This window comes from Eschscholzia californica, unplaced genomic scaffold (genome assembly GCF_041429995.1).
Source record: "Eschscholzia californica isolate CP2 unplaced genomic scaffold, dmEscCali1.0.p SCAF_6, whole genome shotgun sequence".
NCBI lineage: Eukaryota > Viridiplantae > Streptophyta > Magnoliopsida > Ranunculales > Papaveraceae > Eschscholzia > Eschscholzia californica.
This window is the reverse complement of record NW_028238483.1, coordinates 16,927,498-16,953,473: the sequence shown is the minus strand read 5'-3', so window position 1 is coordinate 16,953,473 and position 25,976 is coordinate 16,927,498. Positions and strand designations below refer to the sequence as shown.

General features: G+C 38.2%; 1 protein-coding gene and 1 pseudogene across 2 annotated transcripts; one reads left to right on the top strand and one right to left on the bottom strand.

The window, feature by feature from the left end:
- Positions 1–5,594: 5,594 nt before the first annotated feature.
- Positions 5,595–7,568, top strand: LOC147532057 ((S)-stylopine synthase 1 pseudogene; annotated as a pseudogene). Its single transcript, XR_015227228.1, has one exon. The product of XR_015227228.1 is annotated as a (S)-stylopine synthase 1 pseudogene (transcript).
- Positions 7,569–20,128: 12,560 nt separating this feature from the next.
- LOC147532056 (protein FAR1-RELATED SEQUENCE 5-like) lies at positions 20,129–22,298 on the bottom strand. Its single transcript, XM_086648697.1, has 2 exons — positions 21,510–22,298; positions 20,129–21,356 (listed from the first exon to the last, which is right to left on the bottom strand). The coding sequence occupies exons 1-2, from the start codon at positions 21,991–21,993 to the stop codon at positions 20,317–20,319; spliced, it is 1,524 nt and encodes a 507-aa protein (XP_086504823.1). The 5' UTR covers positions 21,994–22,298; the 3' UTR covers positions 20,129–20,316.
- Between the last annotated feature and the right edge of the window lie 3,678 nt (positions 22,299–25,976).

Here is a 25,976-nt window from a genome sequence, read left to right as displayed (position 1 = left end):
AGGATTTATGAACCTAGAGCTCTGATACCACTTTGTAACGCCCCAAGCCTAGATTTCCAAGTCGGCCGCCATGAAAACCTAAACTCAAAGCATTTCTCCGCAGAACAGTAAACATAGTTGATATACCCATCAAAAGAGACAAATAATATCAAATGTGAAGCTCATAAGAATCAATAAATCATCTAAAAGAAATCCATTAAACTTTCTTAACTCAAACAATGGTTCTGAATCATCGACACGTAGGTCGGACAATAACGAATGAAACAAATAACTATCTAGAAAGTGAAACTCCAAATAACTACCTAATTTCGAAAGCGAAAACTAAGAAAGAAGCTCTGTACTGACGAACTGAGATCAAACTGGTGGCGCTCCCCGATCTCTATCACCTGAAAAATAGTAGACTGGGTCAGAACCCAGCTAGTAGATTTCTAATTACCTAAGGTCTAAATAGACCAATTCAACACAAAACCAAGTATCGAACAACAGATCAATAATAATAGTCCATTGTGTTACACCTTTCGTACCAACACAATTGAAGTCAACCTATTACACGGTTGAAGAGATTCATACAATACAACTTCCCTTTTGGAGGGGCATAACCAATTTTGAGGTCCACGAGATAGCGTCACTTACCATTCATGTTTGCATCGTCTTAGACCTCTCAATAGACAAAGGATACCACCCAAAAAAGGGATCCGTGCAACACGAGCACAGTGCAACACGAGCACTTTACATATGAGCAGGAGGCGAGCCAACCTCTAGTTGGTAATTACTTCTCAAACTAGAAGTATGTGGTCCACAAGAATGATCTTGTGTTTGCATCGACTTAGACCTCTTCATACACTATGGATACCTCCCAAAAAGGGGACCCGTGCAACACGAGCACATATGAGCAGGAAGCGAGCCAACCACCGATTACTTATGGATTAAAATCGTCAATCCATATTTGAACTCAAACCCCTGGTCCACTGGGTTGTCCAATATCACATTGACAAACCCGTGTTTGCAATCGATCCACATGTCGAGCCAACCAGTCTAGGTTCATTCCATTAACGGAACTCAAGATCATGGTCCACCAAGTTATCTAATATCATATAAATAACTAGTGTTTGCAATCGACTCACATGTCGAGCCAAGCAGTCTTGGTTCCGACTAGCCTATGCTTTCTAGGTTAACAACCTAAAGCAATATATCACACACAACTATTGGTAGCACTCATGCTCCAATATCACACAAATAATCTCATACAATCAATTATCAATAACAATAACATAAACACGAATAATCATTAGCGTCTAGGCTGCTGCCCGGATGTATTTTCTACTATGTTTATATAATCCTAATAGTCTAGGTTGCTGTCCGGGTATATACATACCCCATTAATATAACTATAATCGTCTAGGGTTACTATATTGTTGTTGTAAATAGTTTCTAATCATAATGGATATCTATTGTATTACTAATTGGTTCTAAGTTGATGATAACCTAGTAAACAACAGTGGTTCAAAGCTATTATAGTCCTACTATCCAAAACTAGGTTAAAAATTAAAGAGGGCTTTGTAAACCCTAGGGAAGAAGAAACCTACCTGATAATGAAGCACAAAGATGAAGAAACCAAACCCTAGCAAAGCTTTTTGATCTTCTTTATCCTTCTTCTTCACTTTCTCTCTCTAAACCCTACTCTCTCTTTAAACCCTTTTCCCACTCAATCACCTCCCCACTTCACACTCTCGGGTAAAGGAACAGGGAAAAAGAAAATAAAAGTGTGGGAAGGGTTAAAGTGGTTTAAGGGTTTATAAGGGTGCTGCTATTTGCACCCTCGTTTTTGCTAGCAGCACCCTTATAAAGTAAGGGTGCTACACATAAACTCTTTTACGTATTTAAAATACATTTTAAAGTCATTCCCTGATGTGATTTATACTGATGCCCTTGGTATGAGTCTCATGTTTGGGCTGAGGTAGTGGTCAAAATAACAGGTCTGTCAAGTTGTCGTTCTTGTGTACTTTGCAAATAACCACATCATTTCTTTCTATGATTTCCCTAATCACTTGGTATTTCATTTGGATGTTCTTGGATTTCAGATGTGCTCTTGGTTCGTTGACTTGGAGAATCGCTCCATTGTTGTTACAATAAAGGGCTATTCCTTCATCTATGCCAAGCACAACACCAAGATCTTTGATGAACTTCTTGATCCAAACTCCCTCTTTTGCTGCTTCTGAAGCGGCTAAGTATTTTGCTTCTATTGTAAAGTTTGCTATGGTGCTCTATTTAGTCTTTTCCAGCTCACTGCTCCTCTGGTCGGACAAAATAAGTAACCCGTTTGAGATCGAAAATCGTCTCTGTATGTCTAGAAGCTATCATCCACATGACTCTAATTTTAGTCCTTCTCAGGTACTTCAGGATATTCTTGGTTGCGGTCTAGTGTGTTTCTCCATGCGTGTTTGCTCATCTGTGTCCTTAGGACATTGATTCTTTCTTGCAGCTTCGGATCGAGATTAAGTAGTACTCCCGGGCTATCTCCTGGTTTCCCCGAAATGTCCCCACTAGGTTCATTTCCAGTATTGGGAATTTCATCATAGGTGGTTTATGAATACAATAGCCCCGGATTCTCTTAGGAGGTTTCTTCCCAGGATGACGTTGCAAGCGTGCAATTTTTCAACTATAGTGAAGTTTAGCATCATAACCTTGTTCGCTTCTCTGTAGCCGATTGACATGGGCATATGATTCCATCGGTTTTGACTTGGTTGTTGCCGAATCCTGTCAGGGAAGATTTATAAGGATTAAGGTATTGACAACTTACCCCGAGTTTCTAGAAGCATGTTCTGCTCATGACTTCGGCTGAGCTGCCTGTATCGACCAAGATTCGTCCGACATTCTAGTTGGATATGACGGTCGTTATCACCAGTGGGTCTGTATGTGGGGTGATTACCCCTATCAGGTCGTCATCTGTGAATATTATGGGTGGCGCCTCCACAACGGGCTTCGCAAACGGGACTGGCGACACTTTTGCTTCGTTAGCGTATATCCGCTGCTCGCGTTTAGTGTTCCCTGTAAGGGCAGGACCTCCACCTATGGTGATGATATTGCCTATTACCCTCGTGTTTTCCTCAGGTCATTTGTTGATTTTCCTGGCAAAGGTAGAATGGGTGTTTGTATCGAGCCCTGACCCGACTCCCCCTTCGCCGAAGGGTCTCTTGTTTTTGTAATCGTAAAGCTGTTGCTCCCGTTTGATGTATTAATCGAGTTCCCCCTTCCTTACGAGCTCTTCTATTAGACTTTTGATATGTTGACAGTCGTAGACGTGTGGCCATACCCTTGATCAAAGTCGCACCAAGATGTCGTGTCTCTGGGACCGAACTCCTCCCTATGGTCGTTGAGTTTAGGTAACTGTACTTTATCCTTCTTGACAAGGATTTGTAAGATCTCTTCCCTTCCCCTTCTTAGAGGGGTGAAAGTATTAAAATCAGGCCTTCCACGCCTGCTCCGATCTCGTTCCCTGGCATGGCTGACCTCTTCCCATTCTTTCCTCGTGGGAGGCTCGACTTCGTATGGGATGTTAGCCACTTCTTTCATTCTCCGATAGTTTTCTTCTTTCCATATGAATTTTTGGACCTTCTCCACGAATTCTCTGAGGGTATTAGGTTCATTGCTTGAGATTTCTCGCACGAAATCGTCCTGCCTGAGGCATCTTTTCAAGGCGACGAGAGCGATCACTTGCTCGAGGTGAGGAACTTAGACCATAAGGTTCCGGAACCTTTGCCAATAATTTGCTAGGGACTCGTTCTTCCCCAGAACGATGTTGAACAAGTCTTCATTTTTCTTCTGATGGAGTTGTTGCCCTGGAAAGCGTTGCAGAATGCCTGCGATAATTCATCAAAAGATTTTATCGAGCCAACCTCCAAGGCCTGGTACCATGCCTGAGCTGGTCCTTTTAGTACTGTAGCAAAGACTACAGACCGCACGTTCCGGCCAAGAGTGCAGAGGCTCATTATCGAGACGTAGTTTTTGATAAATACTGTTGGATCCTCCACGCCATGGTAGTGCTCGAGATTGGGGCACTTGAAATTTTTGGGTTTCTCAGCTTCCAATATCTCCTTGCTAAGAGGTGGGAGGTTTATTACTGCTTTCGCTAAAGCCCCTCTTTTCTCGCATATCTTGGTTAGTTCCGCTACCTGATGTACGAGTATATCGTTAATGGCGGGTCATTCATGTCTCCTGGGCCAATGTGTGGAGGCGTAGGGACATATGGCCGTTTTGGGTTCAGTACTCCGGCTTCATCCAACTCTTTTTCCAAGAATAATAGGTCAAGAGCGCTTGGGCGACCAACATCCCGCCTTGATGAAAGAGCGCCGACTGGAGTGGAAAAAGGCTTGCGTGCCCGACTTCTTATTTCTTCCACCATTGACTCTTCAGCTTTACGGAGGATTTGTTAGAGCTGCCGCATCTCTTCCTCTCTCCGTAATTGATCAGCCTTGAGTTGCTCAATTTCAGCCATGAGTTCTTCCGAAGAAGGATATCTGTCCTGAGATCCTTCGAGAGTTGGTCCTCCGAAGACATGGTTGCAAGAAGGGATGAAAGTGGTTAGTTTTAGATTAAATTAAATATTCGAGTTACCGAATTGATGATATTGCTGGAGTTTTGCCCTCCATCTAGTGCCGATTGCTGACGTCGAAAAATGGATTTCCGTTAATCAGTCAAGAAATATTTGATGCATGACAGCGTCCGTTATGAAAAGATATTCCGTCAGGTTGATTATGATTCCTGGTCCTTGCTTCGGGCTCCTTGCTCCTTAGAAACCTGCGGGGAAACTGCTCCGTCGCTCAAGACAGTCAGATTCCTTTTTGCAATAAAAGATTGAATATTGATTGAACCTTTTGGGGGCGAGTTGTGATTACTCAGTGGCAGTGATCATGTCTTGTGGAAGACGATGGGGGGCCCTTTTATAGGCTGAATTAGACGACCATTGTAGACGGTGTAGAGGAGACGGTTATGATCCACCGTTTGGGAAGTTTCCTATTGTTCTTAGTTAGGGTTTCTCTTTTGGTTTATCTCGTATCTAGGATAAATAGAAGTTCCTTTGTTGCATGATATTTCGTAGATATCCTGCTGAGGTGATAAGTCTTCTAGGAGATATTTCCTCCTTTGAGACTCTTGAAGCCCTAACTTGCTTAAACACTTAAGATCTCTAACCGTTTGAGATCTTTAAGAAGATCATCAATCGCTTTGTTTGTTGATTCTTGATCGTCAGAGTGATTACCTAAAAATCACTTTTAGACATCATCAATCGCTTACTGTCCAGGTCGGGGTTGAGTCAAATTTCTTCCCCTCCTTCTTGTTGTGAGGGGATATTGGTGTACCAATGACGGTGCCCAAATTATTGGGCACTCTCCCAACCGGCTTACAGAAAGGGAAAGGAGAGTTTTGAAGTTTCTAAACTCATTTAATCATATACTCATAGCCTATAAAGCTACCTTTTTTCTATCCCAATTGTTCTTTGGCTATTTCAATTTTTCTCTTGCAAGATTGATAGTTTCACTTGTACCACGGATTATAACAAAAAATAAATGTTATTTAGTATTTGCTATGGTAATTAAGGATTATTTTAAAATTTGATAAACATTTTGGTCTATATATTCAGTTTATCTTCCTCAAATGAGCACCAAGTCCAAGGACAAATGGACAAATTTTCAATTGGCTCGTGACTTGGTGGGAGTAATAATGTTGTGGTCAGGGGCCTCCATGCAAGAGTACTACCAGATTACATGTTTAAATCAAGTGCTATTTTACAAGTATAAATTGAAGGGAGACTACCTTAAGTAAAGCATACAATCTCTAATCACTTGCTCATATAAAGAGAAACAGAAATGGAGGAGATGAAGTTCTTGATGATGAATAACCCATGGGTTCTCACTGCTACGTTTGCAACTCTACTCATTTCCATCTTCTTGTTGGTTACAAGAAAAACGTCGAACACGGAGTGGCCTAATGGCCCGAAAACCTTACCTATCATTGGAAATATGCATCTTCTAGGTGGAACTAAGGCACTTCAAGTTATCTTACATAACCTTGCCAAAGTTTATGGTGGTGTTATGACAATTTGGATTGGGAGTTGGAGACCAGTTATCATTGTTTCCGATATTGAACGAGCTTGGGAAGTTCTTGTTAACAAATCGTCAGACTACTCAGCTCGAGAACTACCAGAAATTGTAAAGTATAATGCTGCAAATTTTAGAACAATTGCAACTTGTGATTCTGGTCCTCAATGGAGTAATCTTAGAAAAGGTCTTCAAAATGTAGCTTTATCACCTCACAATCTTGCAGCTCAATTTCAATTCCAAGAAAAAGATATAACGAAAATGATTCAGAATCTTGAAAACGAAGCAAAAAACAACAATGGAATTGTTCAACCACTTGATCATTTGAAGAAAGCTACCATTAGATTAATAAGTCGATTAATTTTTGGTCAAGATTTCGATGAAGATACGTACGTAGAAAAACTACATCATACTATTGACGAGTTGATACGAATGAGTGGTTATGCCCAACTCGCAGAAGCTTTCTACTATGCTAGGTATTTACCAAACCATAAAAAAGCTGTTAATCATGCTGCAAAAACAAAACAAATAGTTACACACCTCATGCGTCCATTTCTTTCACTAAATCCTCCTACTAATAGCTACTTACATTTTCTTCAATCGCAAAACTATGACGAAGAACTCATTATTTTTTCAATATTCGAAGTTTATCTTTTGGCTGTGGATAGTACTTCTTCAACTACAGCATGGGCACTTGCATATTTAGTTAGAGAACCCAATGTTCAAGAGACACTTTATCAAGAACTCGATAATTTTGCAAAACAGAACGACCGAAAGATCTTGAAAGTTGAAGATATTAACAAGTTGCAGTACTTACAAGCTGTGACTAAAGAGACAATGAGGATGAAACCAATTGCACCATTAGCAATTCCTCATAAAGCTAGTAGGGACACTACATTGATGGGTAAGAAAGTTGAGAAGGGTACTAAGGTCATGGTTAATCTTCATGCTTTACACCATAACGAGAATGTATTTAATGATCCATACAAATTTATGCCTGAGAGATTCTTGAAAAGTTATCAAGGTGCTAAAGCAAAAGCCATGGAGCAATCATATTTGCCATTCGGTGCAGGTATGAGAATTTGTGGAGGAATGGAGGTGGGAAAACTCCAGTTTGGTTTTGCACTTGCTAATCTTGCCTATGCATTTAAATGGTCTTGTGCTGTTAATGGTGTTCTTCCTGATATGAGTGGTGAATTTAGGTTTGTTCTTTTCATGAAGACCCCACTCGAAGCACGAATTGTTCGCCGTAACTAATTAACCATTGGAATGGTTGATAACCCTTCATCCAACCTATTGATAGATAGGTTAATGGTTCTATCGAGTTCGTATTAATAAACTTAGTGTCCACTTTAGTAATGTCGTTGTTGTTGTTAATTATGTTCCTCGTGTTTTTTAGTTGTAAACCTGTCAGTTTGGGTTGGTTATGTTAGTTTGGTAAAAATAAGAGATTTCTCGTTTTCTTTCTCTTAATTACTTCTCCATGCAAATTGTTGTTTTTAAGAGGATTTGAACGTGTTTGTGTTGTATCATTTTCTTTTGGAGATCAACTAAGTTAGATTTTGGGGTGTAATTAGTCATATATCAGTTAAAGGAAGGTATCTTTTTAAGAATATACTCTCTTCTTGGATGGCTAATATTATACCACCCAAACCTATCTCCAATAACTGAGATTACATCTTTTCAAACTTAACTCCAACAACTAAGATTATATCTTCTAAATTATCTTCAGTGGTTAAGATTACACCTCCCAAAATTGTCCGTTAAAGTTGAGATTAGAATTTTCTGCACACCGAGCACCGGTTATGTCCTTGTATGGTATACACCAATATGGTAGACCAAAATAAAAGGAGAAATGTAAATTAGGACCACAAGTACTGTTTTCTTTTGCGGCCTCATGTCTGAAATCATTCTCTTCCTCACAAGTTGCTTTTTTATCAATACATCCTAACCCTTAGAAACACCAAGAGTTGGGTTTAGAAAACTGAAACTGTTTTGCTCCACCCACACCCCTTTATTTCTCTCTCTATTTTGATACTAAAACCATTATTGATTCAAGCTCCACCCAAGCGGTTCAATATCAATATTTTTGTAAAATTAAACCAGATTATCATGTACAAACCTTCTTCAAAGCTCGATAATATCGATTCTTTTAGACAGTAACTCGCCCTCTTCTGGTAAAACCACGAGTACACAACGGGTATGAAATTATGCCTTCCGCTACGATGAAGTCTTTGACAACTAGGTTCAAAGTATGCACGCTTTGACCAAGATCAAGAACACTCTGAGAATTAACTAACTGATAATGCCAAAAAATTACCGACTTCGAATTCACCAAAAAATTTGCATAATGAAATACCCAAGAATACACCATCACCCTTAGATTATGAAAGTGGAAAATGCAAAAGAGAGATTTAGAGAGAGAATTTATTTGGTGCCTTTTCTGTTGTTTTCAGGTGTGGAGGATGATAATCGTTTATAAGAATATAGGAGATGCCATGTGCCCGTATAAAACCTCTTTTAGTGGTTAGATCTTAATCTCATGCAGAATGAAGATTTGGATCTACTGGGCCAGAGTCTGAGATAGATAGGGAGAGAAATCCCAGATAAGAAATCTTCTTCACAAGAACAGTGACATAAAATTTGTCAACATCCGGTCTCTTTTTATTCTCTGTTTTCTTCTTTCTCTTCTTCGATCTGATTACACTTTGTATTTAATTAATAAGAATTGATTTTGTGGGTTTTGAGGAGTGAGAAGAGAGGAAAGGAGAGAGAGAAAGTGTGAGGGATAAAAGAGTGAAAGAAAGAAAAAGAGTATTTCTAGATTCTCTCCACCTTCCTTGCTTTTTGGTGCAGAAATTTAAGAACCCCCCACTCTTCACAAATAGGAGTAATAAAGATCCCCCCCCACACAACAAAATCACAAAATAAAGAGAATAGATTTTGTTTTCCTCCTACAACAACAAAACCCATAATCTCTCTCTCAAAACATTACTACATTTTACAATTTACTCTAATTTCTTTTAAAGAATATCTTACATTAACAAAATCAAAATCTCTTTTGTCTTTATTACTTTAGACTTTTGTCCTAACTTATAAAACAAGAGAAATGTTAGGATGACAGAAAAATTTGGTTGAAATTCAAACGAGGCGATGGTTTTGTTCAATCTCTCAAGAGAAAAAAATGGGGCAGATTTGATCGTCCGCATCAGATTCCGACCTGATTTTAGTCTGATTTTTCTGATATTTAGTCAAAGGGTCATGTCCGTTAACTTATGAAAATCTCCAACATCATCAGGGTTCAATTTGGTATGATGCACCAACTTAGAACCACATTCACATAGGCAAAATGAAGAACCAAAGTCAAAGTACCTTACCTGTAGAGGGCATCAATTTTTTCCTCCACAGGTTTTTCCCAATGAGGAGACTGATAAGCAAGCTCATAGCCCCTTAATTTCCCTAACAAGCGATAATGCTACGTAGAAAGCATCACCAGAAGCGTATATTTACATCACGTATAGGTAACGAATAACGAGACGGAGCTTGTTTAAGTTGAGAGGACTGCTAAGACGGAGAAGTCTCGTTATAGAGATTCCCAAGACCTCGAAAGCCTCAAGGAATACACTCCAGAGAACCACTTATGGAACGTGAGGACTCTGAGCTAGTCGGCAATGAATCGGTATCTGAACCTTACAGAACCATACGAAGAGAACCTGCATGGAAAGGTAAGATAGGAGTGATGACTCAGTTGGACTCGGTGGGATAGCCATGGGAGTAGCAGGTCCCTCCTTAACGGGAGACAGTGAGGTAGAGGAATCTATGATGGAGGTGATGGTTAAACCGAGAAGGGGGCTACAAAAGACATATGTGGCAGAATAGAAGCCACCGAATGAGAAGAACTCAATTCAGGTATGATTCCACCACGGTTAGAGGTAAATAAGTGTTGGGTGATCTTGGGCCTCTCTCACCCCAAAAGCTAGCTCAAGAGGTAAGCCTTCTACACACTTATTAACACACCTGCCCCTTCCACAACCAATGTGGGATCAACCTAACAATAAGAAGTCGAAATGGGTTGAGTATGAGGCGAAAACAAATCAACAAAACCAATGCAATTGAATCGCTTTTCATAAGGATTATAACCTAAAAACACACATGACAAACTATATTAAGGAGAGATTTATTAGGAACGTAAGGACACAAATAATGATAACATAAATAAATTAAAAAATAGTTGTAAGATAAAATAAGAAGGATACTTACCAAATAGACAAGAGAACGAGGAGCAATCCTAAATAATTAGAGATAAAAATAACCTTATAAAAACATATCTTAAGTTTTATCGGAGTTTAGAAAATGTTGTAAGAGCTATCAAACTGTATACAAAATCGAAGAAATGCTACAAGAAACTCGAGGATCGTACATTTATTGCCGACTACTAAACAAATTAACTCGCTGACTGAATTCCGTATAACAAAAAATTATTCCCTACTATGACTTTCCAAACGTTGTTGGATCTTCAAAAAGCTCTCGGAAAGCGAAGTCAACTTATACCAAAACAGTAATTTTGAGAAAAGAGATTCCTTTTTCTATGAAACCTAATCTGGGTAAATCAGAAAATTACAAAACCTAAATATGTTGTTATACACGAAAATGTTAGGAGAACATACAAAATTTTTACATAAATATATTACCTTTCTCGGAGAAAACCAAATTCTGGAGAGGCAAACGGTTGAATAAGATCTGCGAATGATTTTATTTTATTTTTCTAGGAAAAAGGTTTGGGTGAATCAAAGATAAACCTTACTCAGAAGAAGTAAACATGATTCAAAGCCATTTTTTATATCATAACAAAACCCCAAAGAAGAAGATGAACCACATAAAAGGTTAGGTTACCTTATGGGAAATGGAAAGAGGGGAATCATTATCTATTTTAACACTGAGAAATGCTTTATGGAGCGACTCTGCAAAGCGAGGTCAAAAGCGATCCAATTGGAGTGCGACACCTGGCCAGAGGACTTGAATTCACGTGCTGCTATGAAGTTATAAAGCATTTACAGTTAGGTCCTCAAGTATACCTTGTTTTGCTTTAGATCCTTAATCTAAAATATTTTCTGGACCGTTGATCATATGGAAATATCACAAAACCAGACTCCCCCAAAACTCTCGCCCTCTCTTCTCTCTTCTCTCTCTCGTCAAAACCAACGCTCTCTCCTTTTCTATCTCTAAAAATATTTAAACCCAAGAATTAAACAATCTATAGTAGTTAATTAGGTGAATTTTATAAAGAGGGAATGGGCGGGACATCCAAAATTGGGCCGGAAAAGAGAGCCCAATCCACTGGTACGCAAAAATGCGTTCCCAGTCCAACGGGTCAGAGAGGCAGGCGAAATTACTGTTGCCCCCGTCAATCTCACTCAAATTTACGATACATGCCACTCAAATTTTGGGCGCGAAAGAGAGAGATTGTCTGAAAAAGCGGGATCTCGGGAGTGACGTGCGTCAGACGAACTGACCGTTGCAGCTGGCCAGTCACATCTCCCCTTAATTTCTCTCTCACGCCTAATCTAATCAAATCCAACACAAATCTTCTCTCCAAACCGTTCCCTCTCCCTTGAAGTTCCCTTTCCCAAACAGTTTCCTTTCCCAAACCACTTCCCTTTCCCAAACCGGTGCAAAGAAGGCGAATCATCATCTTGTTTCACCTGGTTTAAGTTCGAAAATCTTAGTTATCTCTCTCTTCTAACAAACAAAATCAAAGGAAGGTTTTTTATCTCTCTCTTCATCCTGCGAAAACACTGGTGTTCATAAATTTTTAGGAAGATGGTGAAACCTAATACGCCCAAACAACAAACAAAGAAAATAAGCCTTGAAGAGCCAAGATCTACCAGATCGAAAGCGGTTACGGAGGAACAAGCTACAAGAAGAATGAGCCCTAGGAAAAGGGTAAGTAACTGAAAATGTTTAGTTTTTTCTGTTTCACAAATTATTATTACTACATAATAAAATTTCTAGAAAATTTTTCTGTTTCAGAAATTATTCTTGTAGATTGATCTGTTTCTTTAAGTTCTTATCTATGAACAGAAAAATTTCTAGAAAATTTTTCAGTGTACTGGTAGGACTAAAATGATTTCCTAGGGTTTCTATCTGTTTCTTCATCATGAAAGTTCCTGTAGATAGATCTCTTTCTTATGTGAGTGGTTTGTAATCTGTTTTTTGATAAGGTTGTATATTATAAACTGTATAATTCTTAGAAAATTTTACAATGTACAGGTAGGACAAAATATCAATGGTAAACAAGTTGATTTCATGAAAACTTAATGCAAGACAAAATATTATCAGTAAACCAGTTGGTTTTCTGTACACTGCATGTTAAAAATGATTAAGTATTCCTACAAAATTTTTCTATAAATTTTCATTTTATAAACAGAAATATTCCTAGAAAAAATTTCAGTGTATAGGACGGACCAAATATTACTAGTATAAGAAAAAAGGTAGCAGTAAACCAGTTGATTTCATGGAAACTGGATGCTAAACATGGACAAGTCTTATGTGACTGGTTTGTAATATGTGTTTCTATAATATGAGTGGTTTGTAATCTATGCTCTTATAATGTGATGGGTTTGTAATCTATGCTTTTGTAATGTGAGTGGTTTGTAATCTATGCTTTTATAATGTTGAATATTATAGAGAAAATAACAACTAGGAAATTAGACAGTTTACTGGTATAAGAAAATAGTGGCAGTAAACCAGTTGATTTCATGGAAACTGGATGCTAAACATGGACAAGTCCTATGTGAGTGGTTTGTAAGATGTGTTTCTATAATATGAGTGGTTTGTAATCTCTGCTCTTATAATGTGATGGGTTTGTAATCTATGATTTTATAATGTGAGTGGTTTGTAATCTATGCTTTTATAATGTTGAATATTATAGAGAAAATAACAACTAGGAAATTAGATAGCTTACTGGTATAAGAAAATAGTAGCAGTAAACCAGTTGAACACCTGTGAAGTGGACGGTTACTATCATTTACTAACAAGTATGTAAGACAGTGACTATTGGAAAAATTCAGCACTTCCTTATGCGAGTGTTTTTTTTTTTAATTTTTTCAGGCCTCCCTTGATGAAAGTTTGGCAGTTGTGAAACCAACTAAAGAAAAGAGGAAAATGCCAAAGGATAAAGCAGAAGAAAGGCAGACAAAGAAGTCCAAGCTATCTGTACAGGAAGCTGGTTCTGGTAGTGAGGCCAGAATAATCCAACATGGACTGGTTGGCTCTCCCAGTGAGCACAAAAATGTACCAGATAATTTGGCGACGAGATTGACAAAAGTGTACAAGTATTCCCTGAAGAATACATGGACACAGCTGAAGATAACTTATCCAAAGTTGACACAGAGACAGAAGGATTTGTTGGCAGAGAGTCCATTCAACAACTTGATCCAAGCGTTTATGAGTGACAAGATTGACATGGACCACCCACCTAGACCAAACAGAGCTGTTTTTGACCTTCTCTGCCTGTATTCAACTTCAACTGAAACTATCAATCTCGCCGGGAAAGCATTAAAGGTAAAGCCTCAAGATATTTCGCTGATTCTTGGAATGCCGTTGGGAGGGAAGGTGACAGATGTCTTCCCAAGCACAAAAGTAATGAAGGAACCACAAAAAGAGTTTTGTGTGAAGTACTTTGGAGAGGTGCCTCCCAAAGTTTCATGCATCAAAATAGGTAACGCATTGAGAATGGCACTTGGAGATGAGGATGAAATGGATGCAATTAGGTTGATTATTATGTGTATTGCTGCAAATATTCTATTTCCTACAACATCGGGTTACTCGGTTTCCACACAGATACTGATTTACTTAGAATCAATGAAAACCATTAAGGATTACAATTGGCCAGTTGTGGTGCACCAATTCATGATTGACCACATCAATCGGCACCCGAACGACCCAATAAAAGCTTCAGGCTGCCTGTTAATCCTCCCTGTAAGTATGTTTAAATTTATTTGAATTATAACTTACCATTGAAGTTCCTTACTCATTCTACAGAAATTTCTTTGTGTTATTTAAAGCTCTGGTTCTGCGAGCATACTACATGTTACGAAAGAGAGGAGAAATACAAAGAAGAAATACCAAGGATTTTAAGGTGGTCTCTTAGCAAAATAGAGGAAACCTTTGTTGAAAAGCTACAAAGTCTGACAGAAGAACAGGTATAACATGCCATTTATATAATAGAAAGAATTTTGGTTTCTAGAAAACTGACTTGTTTCTCCTAAAATTATTGATTTTTTGTAATCTTGCTGATTTATTAAACATTCTTTGGTTTAATAGGAACTAACTGACTTGTTTTCTCTTTCAGATGAGCGAGGAATATGTTATTGAAGGAGTTGAAGGAGATGTCCTTCGACCAAGGTGACAATGCGAACAATTTGTCGGATAGGACAATTGATGTGGAAGATCATCAAGTCCGATTGATTTAGGGATCGTAGAGTTCTAGCTAGAGACCAACTACGATCGTCGAATTACGAAGTAATTCGCGGCTAACTTCGATCGGATCCTACAACGGGTTACACATAAGAGTGACAAATTGATCTAGGATATGACTAGTGGGAGTGAGATATAATCATGGGAGTGTCCCATAAACATATCTCATAGGCCTAAAAAGGAATTAGGCAAAGATAGTACAAAAAGGCCAAAAACAGGGTTTTTGGGCCTAGACCGGTTCGGGTACTTCTAGGACTCGGATTGGGCTGAATTTTGGAGGGTTAGTTTCTGATATAATAAACATTATATCTGCCAATTTTCGTGGTGTTTGGGCACCTCCTCCTTAGGGAATTGAGAAAATATCAATAGTTGCTATTTTCGACTATTTCCCTAAATCTTATTCTAAAGGGTGTTTTAGGAAACCTAAAAGGAGGTGGATTCTTATTAGGGTTCTATATAAACACTCTTAGGGCAGAGAATAAGGTGTGGAATTTCTCTCTAAGCTTTCTTACTCTACCACATCAAGTAGAGAGGAGAAAGTGAGCTAATTCCCATTAACTATCTATCTAGTCAAGAAGAAAGGAGTTCTTCTTTTCCAACCACCATTGGTGTGCTAGCTATACAACAAGGTGGGAGATCAAATTGTTTGCTCGTGTCCCAAGTAGAGGAGCTACACTTGAAGCTCTTGGTCTTCTCATAAGCAATTGGAAAGGTTCGAGGGAAAACTAGCGAACAAGGTATTTATCTTTCTAGTTTTAATTAATGATTATCATAGGTTTATGCATGTGATCCTGGGAATACTAGTGTAGACATTAGATGTCTTAATTCCGCTATAAACACTAGTAGAAGGGTGTAAAACCCAACAGTTATCCCCCTAAGCGAAGAAGAAGCAAAGATGTTGAAGACAACAGAAACTGGGGGCAACGAAAGTGAGATGCTTCTCCTGCTTGAACAACAGAAGGAAACAACTGCCCAGCTCAAGACAGAATTAGATAAACTTAAGCTCGAAAATGAAGAGCTTAGGAAAGAACTGGCAGAAGCTGTTGATGAGAGGGACGAAGCATACAATGCTTATTCTGAACTACTGGCTGAGGGAATGGTTCAAGAAAACAAGGACATTGGACTGGAGGAGAGCAATTTCATGCCTGGAGAAGAGAGCATTTTAGTGCCTGCAAAGAAAGCACCAACACAACAACAGACGGGTCAGAAGAAAAAAGGAAAGGGAATTGGAGAAAAAGAAATAGAGAAGAAAGAAAAGGTAAAGGGTAATCATAGTAAGGAGGTTTTAGGAAAGGAGATTACAGGAAAGAAAGTTTCAGGAAAAGAGGTTTTAGACAAGCAAGTTTCGGGAAAGGGACAAAAAGAAAAGGAGAAGAAAGATAAGCTCAATGCTAAAGAGAGCAATGAAGAAAAAACCGAGAGTGAAGAAGAAGATACGGATGAGGAAGAAGAAGATGAGGAAGTAGAAGGTGAACAAGAAGATGAGGGTGAGGAAGAAGATGATGAGGACAGTGAGGAAGAAGAGTCGAAAGACAAAAAGGAAGAAGAAGAGGAAGAGAGTGAGGAAGAGGAGGTTGAAGTTGAACCAAAAAAGGTTGCAAGAATGAGTACAGGCAAAGGTCAAACCAAGGGCAGAGGCAAAGGTCAAACCAAGGGTGCGAAAAAAGGCAAACACTAATTTCAAATGTTCCAATGTTTTAAATATTTATGTTCTTATTCAAGAAGTAGTAAACAGTTGGCAAGTTTTAAGTATTAATGCTCAAGGTTTTTAAGGTGTTGAAATCCTGATAAACAGATTTTTGATAATACTTAGTAAATGTATATATTCTCAGAAAATTATTATATGTCTGGCAATGACTTAGTGTTGTTTACACTGAAGTTATATCAGACAGTAGCGATGACAACGAGGAAAGCGAGCAAAGCAAGGATAGCGAGGAAAGAGAGGAAATCGAGGATAGCGAGGGAGATGCTGAGAATAACCCAGGCAAACTATTATTTTTATGATATATAGTTAATTTATACATTCATAGTAAGTTATTCAATGTCTGGAAAATAACTTAGTGTTGTTTACACTGAAGTTATATCAGACAATAGCAATGACAAGGACGAAAGCGAGGAAAGCGGAGAAAGCGAGAAAAGCGAAGAAAGTGAGGGAAGAGAGAAAAGCGAGGAAAGCAAAAAAAGCAAGGAGAGCGAGGAGAGCGAGGAGAGCGAGGAGAGCGAGGAAAGAGAGGAACGAGAGGAAAACGAGAAAAGCAAGGAGAGCGAGGAAAGCGATAATAAAAAAGCAAAGGTCAAGGGAGATGCTCAGCAAAACCAAGGCAAACAATAATTTCCCTTCACAATTAATTTCAATAATTTAATAAATGATCCTCAAATTAAAGTTTCAAATTATTCTTCTTGTCTACAATTTATAAAGATGATCAAGAGGAGGTAGAAGTGAATTTGTCAAGTGAGGAAGGATGGTGGGTTGCAGATACACTGGAAAAGGATCTGTCAAAAGGAAGAGGTAGGTACCCACATACATTCTTAGGGAACTTGATAGTTTATAGGAAACTGAAAAATTTACCGACATTCATACTTAGGGAACTTACGAAGTTGTTAGGAAACTGAAAAATTCACAAGCATATATGCCTTGGGAACTTACTAATTTAGAGAAAACTGGACAATGTTCCCACATTCTGACTTTGGTAACTTACGAACTTTGTTTTGTTTATAGATAATAATGTAAGGAGGAGGTTGGATGAAATAGACGACTGTCCTAGTTTTGATCTCAACATAGATCTTGGGACTCAAATAATTGAGTGGACTCCTCCCAAAAAGTCTTCCATGATGGTTAAAGAAGGTGAAGAGAGTACAGCAGGGAACAATAAATTCAAAAAAATTGCTGAAATTGGAAAAGAATCAGTGTCAAAACTGTCTGCGGACATGAGACAATTTGAATCACCACATGTCAGTCCTCCAAAAAGAGTAGCTTCCAAAAAGGGAACAAAGGGTCATCCCCGGTCCCAACATCACTTGTTAAAAGGATTAAAAATAATCCAAGGGTGAGGAGAAAAACAGAAAAAGGAGGTGGCAGTGAAGTACAGGTCATTGACTTGGAGATGATTAAACTAAAGAAAGAACCCCATGTCAAATTGAGTGACTGGAGAAAAGGGGGGTTATGGCCTTATGTGCAACAAACTGAAAAAACTCTGATGGAAGAATTCATGAAGTATGGATGGACAACGTATAATCTTTTCTCTCTAGAATTTTTTTGTTGGTTATAAGTTTGGCCGACAGAAAATTAGTCAGTGTTTAGTACACATTTAGGTTAAATGTAAACAAGTATGTGGTCAAGAAACAAGATAGTTTCTGGTAAATTATTCTGTGGTTAATGTGTTCTACATTGTTTTATACAGCCTGGATGTCTGGAACAAGGACCAGCAACACTGTCTAAGGGCAAAAGATCTAGATGAACTGATGATGAACAGAGGGTGTGATTCCCAGATAATTGATTGGTTTGAAGACCACTTAATGTTCTCATCTACCAACATCGACCGTGAAGTGTTGTTCCTATCATCATTGCTATTTGTAAGATTCCTAAACATTACTATAATTCATTTGAATAGGATTTGTGAATTAACTAGTAAACTTACATGACACAATTGCAGACATTGATAAGGCTGAAGCGCAGTCAGAAGACAATCGAAGTGAATTTAGATAAAAGGATGGAAGAACACTTAATCAAAGATCATACGAGCAAGTTGTGCGTTCCACTTAATACACCATACAGAGATGACTCTTTCGAGGGCCATCACTGGACTTTGTTGGTGTATGATTTTGAGGAGAACGAATGGACGCACTTCAACTCCTTATATCGGGACATGGACCTGGCAAACAGATGTAACTACAATGCAAAAGAATTGGCGCGCATCCTGGCAGAAAAGATGATAAAGATGAAGTGCGGAAGGGGAAAAATTGACAAAAAAATCCCATTCATTAAAGATGTTGAATGCCCCCAACAAGGGGAAAGGTGAGGGCAAATTTTGGAGCATTAACTAACTATGTTATTCCTTACTTGAAACTAACATTATCTTGCTCAAACTTTAAAATCCAACAGTCCAGATTGTGGTCTATACGTGATGCTAAAGATGAAGGAAATATTTCTCGAAAGCATCCAGCATAATTACCCTGTAAAGTGCTCACAAAAGGAAGCATATGAAGATGAAGCAAGGAGATTGAGGGCAGAAGTAACATACCTAATCTTGGACGAATCAAAGGACGAATGGAGAAACCAAATTGCAGAAGAAAACTAAAAATTGGATAATCTGAATTTTGTTAACGTTAGAACACTATTTATGTGTTGTTTTGTTAATGTTACTTACGAACGGATTATATGGTGACAGTTATATGGTTTATAACTGAGAAGACTCAACAACAGAAATCCTTAAACTAATGCGAGAACACATAAATTCATCAGTTGCATTTCTTAGTTTCTGGTAAACCATAAAATTTTCCAGTAACCAAAAACAATGCGAGAACACATAATGAACTTAGGTACCAGATAGACAGTACATTATGAGAAACTGGGAAATTTCCTATGCAACATGAGAATAAATAGGGTAGTGTACCATAAACTTTCTAGTGCACTCCTCTGTTTCTGGCGCATTTATCAGTTTCTAGTAAACCATAAAATTTCCTATGCAAAATGAGAATATATAGGTAGTGTACAATACCTACTTACTAAGAGATTTCCAATACACTTACTTACCAGATAAATAGCTCTATTTCAGACTTACGAGTTTACAAGATACTGGAGAATGTAACCCACATACATACTTAGGGAACTATGTACCCAAAAACTAAGTTAGGGAAATTACTAGTTTGCAGAAAAAGGGAAATATACCAATATACATGCTTAGGGAACTTAATTCATTATGAGAAACTAGGAAATTTCCTATGTAACAAGGGAATAAATAGGGTAGTGTACCATAACATTTCCTATGCATTGGTCAGTTTCCGGTGGATCCCTCAGTTTCTGGAGCACCGTAAAATTTCCTATGCCACATTACGAGATGGCCAATACACTTACTTACCAGATAAATAGCTCTATTTCAGACTTACGAGTTTACAAGATACTGCAGAATGTAATCCACATACATACTCAGGGAACTATGTACCCACAAACTAAGTAGCACAAACTAAGTTAGGGAAATTATTCATTTTTAGAAAACTCACTAGTTCTCAGAAAACTGTGTAATTTACCCACATACATACTCAAGGAACTATGTACCCACAAACTAAGTAGCACAAACTAAGTTAGGGAAATTATTCGTTTTTAGGAAACTCACTGGTTTGTAGAAAACTGCGTAATTTACCCAGATACATGCTTAGGGAACTTAATTGAGGATAAATAGGGTAGTGTACGAATGTATTCCCACTCCTTACACTAAATAAATGTCTTACATTCAATGTCGAATACATTAACTGATGTACAGTAAACAACATGGAATCCGGAACATAATAGTTTGGTTGAGCTAAATAACTAAATTATGGTCCATATAGAAAGAAAATTTACAAGCTTCCAGAAAACATCTCTATTTCCAGTACATTACCCAATTTACTGGACACAAAATAGAATTCACAAAAAAGGGACATTGTAATGTCAACAAAAACACAGGCTCTCTTCATAATCTGAAAAACACCAACACTGTGGAAGCTATTCAAAATTGTAGAATGCCCGGTAAGATATTTTCCCACATCAAATAGGTTGGTTGCACGAAGCACTGTTGTGGTAGGAGAGTTGTTTACATCTACCGCATACCCTCTGTCTTTTACGAAAGTTCCCTGAACTTTCAATCCTCACAGTGTGTGGTCTCCCTGGACGCTTCTTGGTTAAGGGAGGAAGTATCATGTTGTCTTTATCGAATGATTTTGGTGCATCAAAAGTAGGGACAGGGTTGATGGAAAGACGGTAGGTATTACAATAAGCTTCCGTTGTGACAGCAGGATCAAAAAACCTTGAGCTATCACCTCCATGCACTTTAATACACAAGATAGCATGTTCACATGGAATACCTTGAACTTGCCACTTACGACATGAGCAAGTCAGATTAGCAAGATCAACAGAATGGCTGGGGTTCGACATAACTTCATATTTAAATTCAGCTGATTGAAGACACTTCCAACTGCAAGCAACGTTACATCTGGACTTCATTGTCTCATTGACTTTCGGGCATAAGAATGAGTTCCAGGAGGCCGATTCAATCCTTCGATCGTTCATCATGTTCATTATCTTAACCCGCAACATATCGAGCATGACAGAAATGGGAAGAACTCTCTCGTCCTTTATCCAAGAATTGAAAGACTCAGATAGAGAAGAACAAATTAAACCATACCTATTACCCGGGAAATACACATCGGCCCAGTTTTTTGGATCGACGGAGTACAAAAACGACTGAACACCATTTCCACCCATGACAACAAGTTCTGTAGTGTACTTTTGAAAGTCGGATACAGTTAGCGCCCGAGCCGCTTTAAACATTAGCGACTGAAAATAATCCGACTTCTTTGCGCCATTCTTGACACGTACATTCAAATTGTTGCGTAAATGCCAAACGCAAAATGAATGGTGGGCCTCTGGGAATATGTTGGAAACTGCATTAATAATACCATGGTGGCGATCCGACATAAACGTCAACGCTGGACTACTAGGAACAACTTGCGCCAAATGGCAGAAAAACCAAGTCCAGTTTGTATCATTCTCTACATCAACAACGGCGTAAGCAACCACAAAAAATCCTGCAATGAAACCGTAATTGGAATGAAGATACATTCCTCATATACATTAGGGGCAAGACCAGATAGTTTTAGGAAAATAAGAAAGTGTTCAGAAACCGGCTATTGTTCAAAAAAGTATATAGTTTAAGGAAAAATATATGAGGAAGTACTTACCATCGTTCCCATTCTTTGCCACAGCTGCAAGTATGCATCCATTGTATTTAGTTTTGGCAAAGGTACCATCAACAAATATTAGCGGTCGGCAGTGCTTGTAGCCTTCAATACTTGCTCCAAGAGCAATAAATATTCTAACAAAACGACGGGAAACTGGATCAACTTGAAGATCAATGTGACTATTTGGGTTCGACCGAGATAGTGCATCCACATACCACTGGAGCTTACTGTATGAATCCTCTTCTTCACCATATGTTAAAGAAATAGCAGCATTCCGAGCTTTATATGAATAATAGTAGCTAAGAGATATACCATAATCCTTTTTAAATGATCTTATAATATCTTTGGTACTCTTTGTAGGATTCTCTCGGATGTCATCAGCTATTAACTGGCTGACAGCTTCTGTTGACAGCCTAGGTTTACGAGAAGACAATACAAAATCATCACACGTATGGAAAGGGTTGAAAGCTTTCAGAACAAACATGGAACGGGACTTAAGAGGAGCAACGACATGAATGGTCCAACCACAACTAGAAGTTTTGCATACACAAGTTATACGGGATAGATCATTCTTAAGGAATTTATAATTGTATCCATGTTTTATGGAATATCGACTAAGCGCCTGTCGAAACGCAGGAGCACCCCCGGGAAATTCCTGCCCAATGGATGTAAAAACTTCCGGCCAACTATCTGATCGAAGAGGTTCACTCCTAACGAGGGCAGTAGATGCATCAGCATGACCTGTTGAAGAGGGAGAGAGGAAATCTTCTGGAAAACTGCAGGACACAAGATAGTTTTTAAGAAACGATTAGGTTTTTTAGGAAAAATATTATATTTTAGGAAACTGGACAATTCCCCAAAATTCAGACTTAGGGAACTTAAGAAGTTATTAGGAAACTTACAAGTTTTCCAAAATCTGAATAATTACAAGACACAAGCTGATGTTCGCAAAACTATAGAGTTTACTAGGAACAATATAATGTACGAATCATGTTACGGGATCTTACGAGTTTATAAGTTACGGGAGAATGTATCCACAAACTAAGTAGCACAATCTAAGTTAGGGAAATTCTTATACATTAGGAAACTGGACAAATCCCTAAAATACATTTTTAGGGAACTTAAGAAGTGATTAGGAAGCTTACTAGTTTGCGGGAAACTGCGCAATTAACCCATATACATGCTTAAGGAACTAAATTGATTATGAGAAACTGGAAAATTTACCGATGTAGTTCCTGTTGGAAAGCTCCATCACGTGGAACAGAGATACAGAAGCAGAGGTGGGACAGAAAAAGTCGCGCTCCACCCTGAGTAGTTCAAGTAAACAAAGCTTATGTAATCATTAGAAAAAGCAAAAGGGAAGTACTAAACAAAGTCATATAAAAATTGATTCACCAGAGAGGACGGGTTGATTCAACATTCAAAAGCGTTTGACTGAAACATGGAAAACAGAAAAATCAATAAGAACACGAAACACATTTACATATGTGATGAGGAAACTTAGTAGTTTATAAGAAACTGGACAGTTTTCGCCTAAGGTAAATAAATTCAAGCACAAAGACTTCTAGGAAATTTAATAGTTTAGTGAAAACTGTACGATTTACCAGTAAAGTATATAAATTGTTATGAAGTTAGGGAGTGTACCGATGTATTTCATGTTGAACAATTTCATCCTGTGCTACTGCTACAGAAGCCGAGGTGGAAGACACAAATTCGCGGTCCACACTGATTAGTTCAAGTAATCATCTTAAGAGTTAGTCATTTTAAAAAGAAAAGGAGAAAAGCTAAACAAAGTAACATAAGGATTGATTCACCAGAGAGGAGGGGTGGATTGAACATTCAAAAGCATTTGACTGAAACATGGAAAACACAAAAAATATTAGAGTGCGAACATAGTTACATAAGTGAGCAGGAAACAAGTTAATTTAGAGAAAACCGGATAGTTTATTAACAAGATAATAATGTACACATCAACAATAATAGTTAAATCGGTTACAGAACTAACTACTTTACAGGATACTGGACAATTTACCTAGATACATACTTTAGAGGGAACTTTTGAGTTTACCCATATACATGCTTAGGAAACTTACCAAGTTATTAGGAATCTGGATATTGCACACACATAAAAGCTTAGGAAACTTTCTACTTTAGAGAAAACTTGTGAATTTACTGATATACATGGGACTGGACATCTTACAACTTTAGAGGAAACTGGATAATGCACCTACAAAGGCTTAGGGAACTTACTACTTTAGAGGAAACTGAACAATTTACCACCCTAAATGCATAGGGAACTCATCCAGTTATAAGAATCCAAAAACAGAAAAGATAAAAGAGGAATAATCCGAAAACAGTTACATCAGTGATGAAGAAATAACATTGAAAATATCAAACGAACTACTTAAGTGAATGATCCTATGTTTGAAGAGGTGGACAATTGTGCAATACTATCCATTATGTAGTTGCAAAATCAGAAACAAAATACGGGTGAGGACTTATTTGGTTCGGTGGATCTTAAATAGCATTAATGGTTAGAAAAACAGAAAGCATCAGGTGAACTATTTAGGATAACATTGAAGACTCAGGAAGATAATGGAAGATAATGGTTTTTGTTAAGCATTGAAGTTAATGGTTTTGGGTAAGATACTTAACTTCATCTAAGGTATAAATAAGGTAGAAAATGAATTTTTTTTCAAACTTATGGGCGGGATACGAAATTTTAGTTTCAAATTTCGCCAAAAATTTGAAATTTGGAATAAAAATGGAGAGAATGAAGCTGTTTTGAGAAGGAATTTACAGAGAGAAAGAAGAAAAAGGATGATTTGGCGGGATTTAGAGAGATGGAGGGAAGATTTAGAGAGATGGAGGGTGACATTAAAGTCAAATCATGGTTGGGAATTAAATGCTCCCTTACAAATCAACCTGACAAAGACCATTCCCTCATTAACTAATCCCGGTTTCCAATCGGAGGGGTAAAAGGGGAAAAAATAAAAATAAAAAGGAAAACTGGCATGATTTCTGACACAAACGACTGGAAATGAATTTTGTGCCGTTTTTGGACGACTAGCTTATTTCCCCCCCATTTTTTGGACCAAACGCTCATTATAAAACCCTTGCACAAATTCATATTATTTCCACTGTAACTCCCCAATTAAGTGGTTAAAATGAAAACCTAGTTTCATGAATTTAGTAGTAAATCAAGTACATACCATTTTGTTGAGTAAACTACACTGAAATATGGGTTTACTGTATTTACCCAGTTTGATGCATATTTTGTTTAATTTGAATTACTTTCTGTTCATACTGTTCAATTTAGGGGTGGGAATCGGGCGGGTATGGGCACCCGCGGGTAATTCTAAGTCGGGCTCGGGCGGGTCGGGTAAGTTTCTCCTCTGCCCACTCGGGTTCTCGGGCGGATTCGGGCGGGCTTTTCTGAAATCTCCTATGATCAAAGCCCGCCCAAGCCCACTAAAGCATCGGGCAAGTCGGGCTTCGGGCAAATCGGGCATCGGGTTTCTTTATCTGATATTTTTCTATCAGATCAGGAAACTCTAGAAATTTGATATTGTTCAAATAAGCTTCTCTAAACAAATTGATACCAAATCTTTACAAAACTAATAAATCAAGAATGAAAGAAATAATCAGATTCCGTAACATAAGAAAATAACAACTGATATAGATCTATATATGCAAATATGAGACGGAAGATGATCCCAATAACTTGTATGTTTCATTAGTTCTTCTTTGTTCTTCCTTCACATCAAAATAATCTTAAAATTTGACCACTGCATAGAGATGGAAGATGATCCCAATAACTTATTTAATAGAGAAGAAGGTTGGCACAAGAAGGTCTAGTAAATAAGAGAGAAACGGCTAGAGAGACAACGTAGATTCTTTTTCTCTCTCTCTATGCTACCGAATTTTTCAGATTCAATGTGGTAAACTATTAGGGTTGCTTCAATGTGTAGTTTATATATCTTGGGAGAAACCTTAAATCTACTTTGGGCTTTATAGTGAAGTATAATTGACACTCAAAGTGATTGGCATCTATAGGCACCCATCGGGTGAGCATATCGGGCTCGGGTATGGGCGGGGTGGCGGGCAGAGCTTTTCACCCGAGCCCGCCCACGAAAAATCATCGGGTTGGGCGGGTAGTACCCATCTTCGGGCGCGGGCGTCCATGGACATTGTCGGGCGCGGGTAAACGTGACGGGTATCGGGCTTTCGGGTAGAATTCCCACCCCTAGTTCAATTTATACTTTTTTGGTTTAGGATTCAAGCTTTGGGAATACCTCAATATAATGACTTGAACATAGCTTAAGTGAAGATGATAACATCAAAATCTGAAACTAGCATTAACTGTTGGGTTAGAAGACAACAATGCCCATGTAGAGAGAGAAAGTGTTATATTAGATTTGAAGATGAAAAGAATGATGAGGCATCATCATCATCTTTAGAACAACA